Source organism: Myotis myotis, unplaced genomic scaffold (genome assembly GCF_014108235.1).
Source record: "Myotis myotis isolate mMyoMyo1 unplaced genomic scaffold, mMyoMyo1.p scaffold_m19_p_13, whole genome shotgun sequence".
Taxonomy (NCBI): Eukaryota; Metazoa; Chordata; class Mammalia; order Chiroptera; family Vespertilionidae; genus Myotis; species Myotis myotis.
Window position 1 is genome coordinate 24,931,189 of NW_023416317.1, and position 14,075 is coordinate 24,945,263.

At 37.2% G+C, this 14,075-nt stretch overlaps 1 protein-coding gene across 5 annotated transcripts in view; it reads right to left on the minus strand.

The window, feature by feature from the left end:
- TMCC1 (transmembrane and coiled-coil domain family 1) overlaps nt 1-14,075 on the minus strand; it is a 167,823-nt gene that overhangs the window by 103,431 nt on the left and 50,317 nt on the right. For 4 of the 5 annotated variants that reach the window (XM_036332265.1, XM_036332266.1, XM_036332267.1 and 1 more), the window contains one exon: nt 9,171-9,445. In XM_036332265.1, the coding sequence (XP_036188158.1) occupies nt 9,171-9,404 (234 nt within the window). In that variant the 5' untranslated portion in view covers nt 9,405-9,445. Of the gene's footprint in view, nt 1-9,170; nt 9,877-14,075 lie in introns of those variants that run through there. The other variant, XM_036332264.1, reaches the window with a different exon arrangement.

Genomic DNA, 14,075 nt, shown 5'->3' on the forward strand with positions numbered 1-14,075 from the left:
CTTTTGGGAATCCCACAAGAGCATTGTGGCTGAGTGAGAGAGAGGGCTGCTGGAGTCCCAGGCATTACTTGCTTTGGGCTCCAGCACTGGGCAGCAGCTCAAAAGGCTCTAGGACATATAGGATGAACTGAATTGTCCAATGAGGGCTGGAGGGACAGCTTTCTCCCAGAAAAAAGTGCTGTTTTTTTACTGAGTCCTCCTCCCACAGAGCCAACAGGTGGGTGCCACAACCTGAGTCTCCATCAACCTGGCTAATACTGTTCACCCCACCCTGGTGATTCCCTGAGACCATGCCCTATCCAACTTGTGGGTCCACCTAAGCCACTTGCAGTGGCTTTTCCATACAAACAGCCTATCTTGGCTCATCCTGTGGATTTTCCTAAAATCTTTCAAAGGTTCACAAACCCCAAACAAGCAGCATTTGGCCTCGGCATGCCTGTATATCTTGCTAAGTGTCCCCAGGACCATCACTAGTGGCAAATGAACTTGGTTCACAGCTTGGCCTCTCCCAGGCACCTCCAAGCCTAGCACAAGTAACAGCCATTTGCAGATCACTCTGTAGAGTAGCCTTAGGCAGGCACAGGTGGTGGCTGACCTTGGCCTGCAACTCCCAGGAGACCCCAGAGCAAGCATATCCAGTAGACAACTTCACCACACTGAAGCACAACCCACCCGCCTCCACAAGCAGCACACTCAAGGGGCAAACTCATTAGGCCCCAGAGCCCCATTAAATCGAGTCTTGCTCTGTGGACTTGGCCCCTGCACAGCAGATCCTCTGGTTGTGGCCAGTCCTTGCAACCAATTAGCCTGAGGTTAAATTCCTCCCACTGATGTGCCAACAGCAATCAGGCTCAACTACAATAGGAGAGTGCACACAGCCCAAACAGGGGATGAGGGTGAGGAGTGCACCTGGAGCACCCAGCTCTAGCTCAGGTGTCGGGGAGGTAGGGCCTATACCAGTGGTCAGCAAACTGCGGCTCGCAAGCCACATGTGGCTCTTTGGCCCCTTAAGTGTGGCTCTTCCACAAAATACCACATGCGGGTGCGCACGTACTGTGTGATTGAAACTTCATAGCCCATGCGCAGAAGTCAGTATTTTGTGGAAGAGCTGGTATTCTGTGGAAGAGCCACACTCAAGGGGCCAAAGAGCCGCATGTAGCTCGCGAGCCGCAGTTTGCTGACCACTGGCCTACACCACTAGGCTCTACAGGACACCTACTACACAAGGCCACTCTACCAAGACTGGGAGATATCTGTTTGGGAGGCAGCCAAAATGATACAAAGAAAGATATCCAAAATGAAAGAAGAAAACAAAAACTCTAGAATATGAACTAAACAAAAAGCAATCTACCAGATGCGGAGTTCAAAGCACTGGTTATAAGGATGCTTAATGATTTTAGGGGAAGAGTAGATGAACTCAGGAAGAACTTCAGCAAAGAGATAGGAAACATAAAAATGGAGATAGAAGAGAAACAGTCAGTAATGAAGACTACAATAACTTAAATGAAGAATACATCATAGGGTATTAATGTTTATTGCATGTAACATTATTATATTTAAAATTGTTTTTCGTGAAAATAAAAAAATTAAAACATAAAAAAGAATACATCACAGGGAATTAACAGTGGAGTGGAGGAAACAGAGGATCAACTCAGCGATTTGGAAAACAAAGAAGCAGAAAACACCTAATCAGTACAGCAAAAAGAAAACAGAATCCAAAACACTGAGGATACTTTAAGAAACCTCTGGGACAACTTCAAGGATACCAACATTCACATCATGAGGGTACAGAAAGGAGGAAAGGGTACAGAAATTAAAAACCTATTTTAAAAAATAATGACAGGAAACTTCCCTAAGCTAGTGAAGGAAATATACATAGAAGTGCAGGAAGCACAGAGTCTCCCAAACAAGATGAACCCAAGAGGACCACACCAAGACACATCATAATTAAAATGCCAAAGGTTAAAGACAAAGAGACAATCTTAAAAGCAGCAGGAGAAAAACAGTTAGTTACCTATAGGAGAGCTCCCAGAAGACCATCAGCTGATTTCTCAACAGAAACTTCACAAGCCAGAACAAATGGGACAAAATATTCAAAGTGATGAAAAGCAAGAACCTACCACCAAGATTACTCTACCCAGCAAAGCTATCATTTAGAATCAAAGGACAGATAATGAGCTTCCCAGACAAGAAAAAGCTAACTGATTTCATTACCACCAAATCAGTCTTATAAGAAATGTTAAATGGTGATCTTTAAGAAGAAAAACTAGCCCTGGCTGGTTTGGCTCAGTGGATAGAGCGTCAGCCTAGGGACTGAGGGGTCCCGGGTTCGATTCTGGCCAAGGGCATGTGCCTTGGTTGCGGGCACATCCCCAGTGGGAGGTGCGCAGGAGGCAGCTGATCAATGTTTCTAACTCTCTATCCCTCCCCCTTCCTCTCTGTAAAAAATAAATAAAATATATTAAAAAAAAAAAGAAGAAAAACTAAATAGTAAATATAAATAATAAAATGGCAATAAATATCTATGAACAACTTTAAATGCAAATGGATTAAATGCTTCAATCAAAAGACACAGGGTGGCTGAATGGATAACAAAGTAAGACCTTTTACATATGCTTTCTACAAGACACTTCAAGGGATGGAAAAGATATTTCATGCAAATGAAAAAAAAAAAAGCAATACTTATACCAGACAAAATAGACTTTTAAACAAAGGCTATAACAAAAGACAAAGAAGGACCCAGCAATTCCACTTGTGGGTATTTATCTGAAGAAACTCTAAACACTAAATTGAAAAGATATACGAATCCATATGTTCATTGCAGCAGTGTTTACAATATGGCAGCAACTTACGTGTCTGTCAGTAGGTGAATGGATAAAGAAGAAGTAATGTATATATACAATGGGATATGACATGTCATTTTTTTAAAAAAAGAATGAAATCTTGTCATCTGCAACAACATGATGGACCTAGAGGATACTGTGTTGAGTGAAATATGTCAAATAGAGAAAGACAAATGCCATATTTCACTTGCATATGGAATCTAAAACACAAAACAAACAAGCAAGTAGAACAGAAACAGATTCATAGATACAGAGAACATTTTGCCTGACCAATCCCCCCAAAGCAGACTACTTCAAAGCTGGACAGTTCTATTGTAAAATATCTGTTCCTATATTGTGCGAGTGTCATATTCCTAAGGCGGTATAAATGATTTTCATATGATCTAAAAATTATTTAAAGGGGAATTATTCTAACTTTTAATCTTGTTTTAAATATAGGATACTTGTACCCCAGGATAATCCAATGGGATGTGGAAAGAAAACATTACAACTTCCATTTATATTTTGTATTTCATTCTTTTAATTTTAATTTTTGTGTTATATGTTATACATAATATGTAGAAAGAGTTATATGTGTATAATTTATAACTAAACATAAAAATGTTAGAGACATACTAAAAGGTGTGAATAAGCAAAGTAATTTGGAGGCCAAAACATTAGATAGTTAATGCCTGTTATTTAAAAAAATTTATTTGGTCATAGGGGGCCTACCTATGTAATTATAGATCCTCAATAGATATTAAATACTCATAATTAGTATACTATCAACCAGCTATAAGCATCAGAACTTAGTGAAATCCTTCAAAATAATAAAGTGATTTTCTTGGTATTAAAAGGCAGAGCTAGTGGCAGAGAAATGGATTATCCAGCTCTCCATTAAGCTTACAAACACACACATACACACACTCAGAGGAAAATAAAAACCTATGAGGACATCTTTATTCCTCCAACCTAAATCTAAAAATGAAATCTAATTTGACTAAGTTTATCTACATTTAAAGGCCTAAGATGGATTCCTCAGAATATTAACATTGGAAGTAATCTCAAGAAAATATCAATGGCAACCCAGGAACCAAGAGGTCACCAGTTGGATTCCTGGTCAGGGCACATGGGTGGGTTTCAAGCTCAATCCCCAGTAGGGGGTGTGTAGGAGGCAGCCAATCAATGATGTTTCTCTCTCATCGATGCTTCTACCCCTCTAGCCCTCTTTTCCTCACTCTAAAAATCGACATAAACATTTTTATTTTTATTTTTTTAAAATATATTTTGTTTATTTTTTACAGAGAGGAGGGGAGAGAGAGAGTTAGAAACATCGATGAGAGAGAAACATCGATCAGCTGCCTCCTGCACACTCCCTACTGGAGATGTGCCCGCAACCATGGTACATGCCCTTGACCGGAATCGAACCTGGGAACTTTCAGTCCGCAGGCCGACGCTCTATCCACTGAGCCAAACCGGTTACGGCAATATAAACATTTTTTAAAAAGAAGACATCAATGGGAATGCAGACTGGTATAGCCATTATGGAAAACAGTATGGAGCTTCCTAAAAAAAAAAAAATTAAAAATGGAACTGCCATTTGACCCAGTGATCCCACTTCTAGGAATATACCCAAAGAATCCTGAAACACCAATCAGAAAGAATATATTGGGGGGTGGGGGGAGCAGGCTGGAGGGGGTCAATGGGAGATAAAAGGGGCATTGAAAAGATGTAATACTTTCAACATTAAAGATTTTTAAAAATAATAAAATTGAATTTAAAAAAAGACTATATGCACCCCTATGTTCATAACAGCACTATTTAAAATAGCTAAGATCTGGAAACAGCCCAAGTGCCCATCAGTAGATGAGTGGATTAAAAAAAAAAAATCTGCAGTACATTTAAACAATGGAATACTATGCAGCTATAAAAAAGGATCTTTTACCCTCTAAGGCAGTATGGAGGGACCTAGAAAATATATGCTAAGCAAAATAAGCCAGTCAGAGAAAGACAAGTATCACATAATCTCACTTATATGTGGAATCTAAAGAACAAAATAAACTGACAAACAAGAGAGGCAGGTAAACATGCAATAGACTGACAAATCTCAGAGAGAAGCAGGGGAGGAAAGAGCCTAAGAGATTAACCAAAGAACTTATTATGTATAACCCATGGACACATAGTGCAGTAAAGGCCTGGAGAGGGGGCGGAAGTGGGGTGGAGAGGATCAATGTGGGGAGGAGGGGAAGAAGGGGACATCTGTAACACTTTCAACAATAAAGATAAATTTAAAAAAAAATAAGATATCAAGTCCATTTCAATTAACATTTAAAATGATAGTTATTCTTAAAATTAGTTTTTCAAGTACATTACTGTTTAAAGCATAGCATGCATACCATATCAAAATGCTTTTTTATAGTCAGAAACAGGAAATACTTTGTTTTTAAAGAAAATGTTCACATTATCATAAGTAATATTCTCTCTCTAAGATAGATAGATAGATAGATAGATAGATAGATAGATAGATAGATAGATAGATTTAAGAGAAGAATGGAGAGGGAGAGAGAGATAGAAACATCAATGATGAGAGAGAATCATTGATCGCTGCTTCCTGCACACTCCACACTGGGGATCGAGCCACAACCTGGTCATGTGCCCTTGACCGGAATCGAACCCAAGACCCTTTTGTCCCCAGGCTGATGCTCTATCCATTCAGCCAAACTGGACAAGGCAAATAAGTAATATTCTAAAACAAGACAAGCAAATGAAAAATGAATCTTTGGAAAGCTACCATATCTAGGATCTTTAAAAAGAAAAACACATTTAAATTGGGTTTTTAAGACGTTATGTCAACTTCCTGTTATTTAAAAGCATAAAACACCTTATTGACCAAAGTGCAAATCCTAAAGTTATTTACTAACCATACAAATCCCTGCAAATTTCAGATTTTAGGCCAACATTTGTTAAGAGTTAGTCCCATAACCTGGTTGGGACCTCCTGCATGAACATGATTTGTTAAGAGTTAGTCCCATAACCTAGCTTGAGGCCTCTGCAGGAGGATGATTTGTGAAGCATCCACATTTTTCATGGACCTCTGGTGTCCTCGGTGAATTGCTGAAACTACGAACTTAAATATGTGACTGCTAATAATCTACTTGATTTGTTGGGAGTTCCCCAGTGGAACCCAGTCCCCTAACTCATTTAGCATCTCAAGGAACCCCAGAATCTCATAGCTAGAAGGTAATTTAAGCCATTCTTTAGGTCAGCTTTCTCCTAGAACTATCTACTCCAGGTCTTATTGATGGCTATGAGATTATTCTTGGCAAGACTCACTGTAGCAAAGAACAGTGGTCAAAAGTATGACTTTGGAGTTAGAAAGACTTGGTCTGACATCCAGTAAACTTATTAAGTGGGTGAACTTGACAAGTCACTTTGACCTCAATTTTCTGTTTCCTCACTTATAAACTAATTTATGAGATAGTAATACTTCACAGTACAGTGTTTGTAGTGAGAATTCACTACAGCATTCTAACACTTAGAATGACTGGGTCATAAATATTTGTTGAATTAAAAATAAAAAAGAATATCCCAAGGACTAGGTCAGTGATGGCGAACCTTTTGAGCTTGGCGTGTCAGCATTTTGAAAAACCCTAACTTAACTCTGGTGCCGTGTCACATATAGAAATTTTTTGATATTTGCAACCATAGTAAAACAAAGATTTATATTTTTGATATTTATTATATATATTTAAATGCCATTTAACAAAGAAAAATCAACCAAAATAAAGAGTTCGCGTGTCACCTCTGACATGCGTGTCATAGGTTCGCCATCACTGGACTAGGTATTATTAGCCTAAAGAAGGAACTATTCAGACACACACATTGTGAAAGCTATTCATGTCTGCAGAGGCATTACACACATTCTGATTGGCGTTAACTGGAGAAATACAGGGAACCAGATTTCAATTTAATATGTTGGATTTGTCTAATAGAAACATCACAAGTAGAATGGTAATCTTTGAGAGATTCTGAGAGACCAGTTAACCACTTAGGGAGAATGTTGCAGAGCTGAATAAAATGATTATAGAAGTCACTCCCAACCTAAGATGTTGTGTTAATGACAGACTCAAAAAGAAAAGTGGAACATTCTTAAGATAACGCTCCAGCACTCTTGACTTACCCCTCCAGGTGGCTATATAAACTTGGCAAGGAAAAAATAACTAAAAACACAGAATTAAAAATAATCATTGCTATTAACTGCCAGATTACCTGCCAGTCAGATTACCTGAAAACAAGGATAAATCAGTCAATTACCTCTCTTTCCCCTATTTTTTCTTTTTTCTTTTCCTATTTTAAAGCACTGTTTGGAGGTTAGAAAGGCTATAATGACTTCTGGACTTTTAGCAATTTCATTGCCACCTTTTGACAATAGATACGGAAAGCATTCAGAAACCTTTACTTCTTTCTTTTATCCAAATTTCTACCTTACTCATTTCTCTACAAGAGTTAGTTTTTGGGCTTCAAATCTTGTTTTAATTGTTAAAACAAATTGTTTAATTTTTCTTAGGTGTTTTAGGAAAATTAGCCTACTTAGATGTACCTTCCAACTAGTTGGTAGGTTACTAACTTTTTGGCAGTCTAGATCTTTCTACAATCTTCTACACTCTCTGTCTTTATATTACACCTTTCCCACTAAATACATAATAAAAACTTACAATATTGAGGCATCTGTGCTATGGTAGAATGAGCAAAGAACTTAGACTCAGCCATGGACGAGCTCTCTGGTCTAAGTAAATTTTAAAAATTTCCTAAGCTCTAATTACCTTGTTTGTACAAATGGAGGTCAGACATACCTCAAAAAGCTGACATGCAACTTAAATTATATTATATACATAAAAGTCTTGCATCATTATATACTCAACAAGCTGAGTATGATCCCATATAATGACATTAAAACAATTTCACTTCCACAAAACATTCTTGCAAAATTATTATCAAGTACATGGAAAAGATTCTCAATTATCAAATGAGTCATTAAAATTCAGTATTCTCAAAACACCAAGCTTCTTGGTGTTTTATGGCAGTCAGAAAGACGATACAGGAATAGTTCTCACCTTCATCCCCCTTTCTTAACTATAATTATGCAACATTATATTATAGTTAATGTGAGACTTTAATTTGAGCTCTTTTCCACCCCACCCTCAACCCTGCTATGCAGAAATAGCTCCATGGAGATTATTTATTTAACTGGCTAACTCACTAAACAGAAGAGACCTTATCTTAGATACTGTAAATAATTACTTTTTTGTTCTTATTATTTTGTTTAGATATCTGAGAATCCAGAATGTCATTGCTTATATTATAATGATGAACAGTTTTAAAAATAACTTTAGGGAATCATTCCAGTATTTTATTTCCACTGCTACTCATTGGAAAAAGACGTTATTTAGAAGTAATAACATAAGAAACAACAAAAACAAAAGAAACCAAAAAGGGGTAGTGTTGAAATCAGCCTTTGTCACTGCTTAGATTTCTGCCTTCATTCAAACAAGCTGATCTAGTTACCAATATTTGAAAAAAGGAAAAACTTTCTTTTCCCCTTTTCTTGTCCCCTGCTTGTGGGCTCGATGCCTGATAGGGGGCCTTGCAGGAAGCAGTTGATTAATGTTTCTCTCTCATCATCTTTCTTTCTTTCTTTCTTTCTTTTTTTCTTTCTTTCTTTCTTTCTTTCTTCTCTCTCTCTCTCTCTCTCTCTCTCTCTCTCTCTCTCTCTCTCTCTTTCCCCCCCTTCCTCTCTAAAATCAATCAAAACATATTTTAAAAAATAAAGTGTGAAAGCCACTATTTAAAAAATAAAGAATGTATATGCTCTACTGCAGAAAGCAAAATGTATATTGAATGGCACAGTGTGTATGAAAATTATAAGCAATTTATATTTCCACACTAAGCAGATACACCCAGATTCTAGAACTTTATTCATTACCTTGATTAATGTAAGAAAGCCAATTCATGTGCAAAACCAAAGCAACAACAAAGCATCTTTGTTCCTCTACCATAAAACTGAGATTTTTAAGACATAAAGAACACATAAAGTATACTGATGATTTTAGCAAAAGAGTAAAATAAACAAAATATAGCAATATGTTAGGAAGCAAATAGGAATATAATTATAAGCATGCATTCATTAGCTGCAATAATTATTATTCATTCCCTTTAACAAAAACAGGAACTATCTTTTACCACAACTTTGAGATATCTCTTGCTATCTCTTTTTAGTTACCAAAGAAAAGTTTAAAGAATCCCTGATAGAAAGAACAATAACAGAAAAAGAAACTCTAACAGACTTACCCGCTCTACAGTTGCCTCATCCCCTGGAAGACATGCAGCAGCAGCAGCAGCAGCAGCACAAGCTATTTCCACAACAGCAGAGCTGGTAGGAGCATCAGTAGTGGATGAAGACCTGGGTCGGCCAGACTGCATAACAGTTGCCATCTCCTGGCCAGATTTCCTGTTGATTTGGGGACTTCCCTTTGGGGCCTCTGGCTTGCCCCGCCTACTATGCAAGCTCGTCCCTCTCTTCATCTTGGGTGGCACTCGGATCTGTTGCAGGACACGATTCAGAGCTGTGGGGTGGGTGGGGACACCATCAATCTCTGCACATGTGTTCTGGCTTTCCAGATCCATTTCAGGTTCTGGATCTGCCTGAATTTGTTGCACATCATGTGGAGACACAGATGACCTCCTGCGCTGGTGCTGGAAGAGATGCTTCAAGCCTTGGCCAATCACATTAATGTTCTCCAAAGCATTGTGAGTCATTTTAGACAACTTTTGTTCTGATTCTGTCTGCTTTCTGGCCTCTGCATCTTGGGATCTGCCTCCAGGATCAGGGTCCTCATATAACTGTTCACTGCCCGAAGGCTCCATCAGTAGACTTAATATGCTTATTTGCAAACTCAAAAATTTTAAACACACCAAGACTGTCAAATTAGGTAGGCATTTGCTTCAATAGTAACTACACATGCAGCTGTGAGATGGAGGCTTCATGCCTATCTAATGCTTAAAAAAAAGAAGAAGAAGAAGAAGAAGAACCTCATATTATAAATCCATGCAGAAACTCCAGTGTTAAAGAAAAACATGCCACTAGCCAAACAAATGAGCACTATCGTTAAGCAATCTTTAATCAGAAGATTAAAAGACAGTTTTCTAGATAGTGGGTAATGATTATTTTCTAGAATAAGAGAAAAAGCTCAGAAACAAGTACATAGGAAATGAAAACAGCAATGTTTTTTTTTAAATCGCTACAAGTTTTAATATATGAAAAATTGAATACTAGAGCAGTCATCTTGGAATGGAAACCACAATAATAGTTGATAAACAGCCACTGCTTGGGAAATCAAGAGAGAACATAATATTCAATATGTATAGTCTTGCTGGGGTGATTTAATTCCTTTCATTCATAACCACAGTTAATTATTCAACTGCTGAAACTCAGTAAATTCAAACCGTAATAATAAGTAGATATCACAACCTAACTGTGTGTATTTTAATAGAAAAGAGGAATTTCTAGTTACCATTCATATTCATCAAAGTTACTGGCTGAAAAGTTTGCTCTTTAAGAAGAAAATAGAAGAAAAAAAATCTTGTAAGCTGAACTATCTGTTGAAGCACTAATGACCGTGGGGCACTACATGAGTGAATAATCCAGACAGGATCTGTTTTCAGAGAGACTAGAGTTTTGCTCAGTACCAGCTATCAGGAAAAGATATTCTAGGAACTCCCTTTCTCTGAATAGTATCATCCCTGACAGAAGCTTCCCATATATCCACAAAAATTCAAAAGCAAAGAAATAACACAATAACTGGGGTATAATAAAAGAGTAGGGAAAAAGAAAGATCAAACAGCAACAACCACACACCAATATTAAATGCAGGAAATTAAAAGGAAGCTGAAACTAAAAAATGTAAGGTCAGCATAACTGCCATGGTTACGGAAATCACATGCACAAAAAGAGGAGGAGAGATGGTAGGCATGAGATTTTTCATCACAGAAATATATAAAACAAAATTGCATTGAGGCACAGAACCTGCTAGAGAGGACAAAATATGGTATAGGAAGAAGTTCTTTATGTCCATATTTTCCCTAATTTTTTGGTTCAAAGACCTTTAAAACTCCCTACACTACCCCAAGTACTTTGAACAGTTTAAGTCACTAACAATGAAGCACCAAGGTGGTCATGTTCTAGAGAAATGAGGACTCCTTGCCACCAAGTAGTAATCTAGAAGGCATTAATTAGCTGGATATAATAAGTCTACCATAAACTCAAGGCTACTAGAGTTCAGAGGGACAGGAATGTAAACCTACTAGTTTTCTTCCTGGTAGCTACTCTCAGAAGACCTTCTTAACATGTATATGGGCACTGTCATTGTGGCTCTGCTGTTCATATTCTTTCATGCCTATTTCCCCATCTCCTGACCTCTTCATGACTCAGAAGCATAAATAATGTGATGAGGTAAAAGATACTGTCTCTCTTTTTCTAAATACCACAAAATTCTTTGCTCCCAAACTAAGCAAATAGCAGCTACGAGAATGGGAAATTTTAGTGCTTTTCACTCAAATTCTTTGTGGCCACACTAAAATCCTGCTATATCCTTTTCCTGACTGTACATTACTTCTGGGTTGTTTTTTCTTTTTTTCTATAGGAAAGCCAAGAAAGAAAAAACCCTTAATCCTTATTAGATGAATGGCTATCTTGGTCTCTACTGGAGTTTTCTGGGGCTCCTTGTGGGCAAAAATGTTGCCATAGTATACTATATTTAATTATCTTCACCTTCCCTCATGAGTTTGTAGGGTAGACTAATAGTTATTGAATTAGTTCCACTCTGCAAAGCTTTGAACTTCTCAGAGAAAATTTACCAAAATAATCCAGTAACACTGTACATCAACTAATCTCTCTTCTTGCACTGGGCTAGTTAGACCCTGAGAAGATAGGAGGATGTGAAAGCAGCAGATTGATAATGAAGAAGTAATTTACTTTTTTCCTTCTTTGTATTTCGTTACCTAAATAACACAAATGATTTTCTTGTTGGTTTAGAAAGTAAAATATATAAGATAAATTTCTCCCATGAGAGGTAAAAGGTACCATGAATAAAGGCACAATGTCAAGATTAGTTGGAAAACCTACTTGTTTCATATATAAAGGTAAAAGGAATTATAAGGAATTTATTACTCAACAAACCTAATCCTTTGGGCAGTGTTATAAACTAATCAAGTGATCTTATACTTCTCTTATATTTAATGAAAAATATGGTACATTTTATATGTTAGTAAATTCATTTGAGATTTCACTAGCATTTGGATATCATTTATTTTCATATAATTTAAAGTGATGATTAATTATAAGGAAATGCCAGCATTCCTAAGAAAATCTAGAAATAGGATGTCAATCTCCAAGCCAAAGCTTGCACAGGCTATCTACACAAATACAATGATTATGTAATAGTACAGGAATAAATCCTTGGATTTCTAAAGGCAAGACATAACCATATTAACCAGCACAGGCTTACCTAACATGGCACTCTAAGTTGAGTTTTAAACATCAAGTGCTAAGAAAAGAAGTTTGAAAAACAACCTATTACATTGACGATACCAGGTATACTGGTTAATAATGCGGATTTTTTCAATAGATGGAGTTACACATATGTTGATATACATGCGATTTGATATGTATGCTATTTTGATGTATTGACAGCAAGCTTCAAAACTTCGTATGTCAAATTTTCTGAAGGTGTTAACATCATAGGTATTTTTACACTCAAAAATGTCAAATTTCGTGCCAAAAAAAGAGCATTTGTGGGAAGTTATAATTCATTACTTCATTTTGAAGAAAAGTGCTGCTGAATACTTCAGGAAGCTTATGGTGAACATGCTCCATCTCAAGATACTTGTGAACGCTGGTTTAAACGCTGTAAAAGTGATGATTTCAATGTGAAAGACAAAGAACGTCCAGGTCAACCGAAAAAGTTTGAAGACCAGCAATTACAAGCATTATTGGATGAAGATGCGTGTCAAACTCAAAAACAACTTGCAGAAAGAATAAACGTTGCCCAGCAAACAATTTCTGATCATTTACAAGCAATGGGAAAGACTTTAAAGGAAAATGGGTGCCACATCAACTGAACAAAAGACAAATGGAAAACTGAAAAGTCATCAGTAAAATGTTGCTTCAACGGCACGAAAGAAAGTCTTTTTTGCATCGAATTGTGACTGGCGATGAAAAGTGGATTTATTTTGAGAATCCCAAATGCACAAAAGGTCAACCATCAACACTGACTACAAGGCCAAATTTCTTTGGAAAGAAGACAATGCTCTGCGTTTGGTGGGGTCAGGAAGGTGTGGTGTATTATGAGCTTCTAAAACCAGGTGAAACCGTTAATACTGATCGCTACTGACAACAAATCATCAGTTTGAACCATGCTTTGATCATGTAATGACCAGAATGTTCTGGAAGACATGGCAAAGTAATTCTGCTTCATGATAACGCATCATCACACACTTCAAAACCAGTTAAAGACACGTTAAAAGATCTTGTCTGGGAAATATTAACCCACCCGCTGTATTCACCAGACTTTGCTCCTTCAGATTACCACTTGTTCTGATCCATGGCATGCGCTTTCTGAGCAGCACTTCAAAACGTACAAAGAAGTGGAAAATTGGGTCTCTGAATGGTTTGCCTCAAAACAAGAAAAGTTCTATTGGGACGGTATCCACAAATTACCTGAAATGGGGGGGGGGGGGGGGGTGCACTGTGTAGCTAGTGATGGACATTACTTTGAATAAAGCACTTTTGATGTTTCTCTTGAAATTATTGTGTTTTCTTTGATTACAAAATCCACAATATTAACTGGTACACCTGGTAAAATGTAATCTGGTAGCTATCATCTGCATTATTACTGTGATATCAACAAACAAGAAATATGGTCTAAATTTTGACTCTTGCTAAAATTTTCTGCAGGTCAACAGAAAATCTTTAAGGCCACCTTTCAATATAAGTCAAAATTTTGACCCTTGCTAAAATTTTCTGTAGGCCAACAAAATATTTAAGGCCACCTTTCAATATAAGTCAAATATTAAGGAAGATCAAATGCTGTGCCAAAAATATCAAAGACAGTAACGTTGCAATAATTTACTCTATAAAATTGCTGACAGTAACAATGTAAGCACAAGCCCAATCAGTGTAGCTCAGTGGCTGAGTGT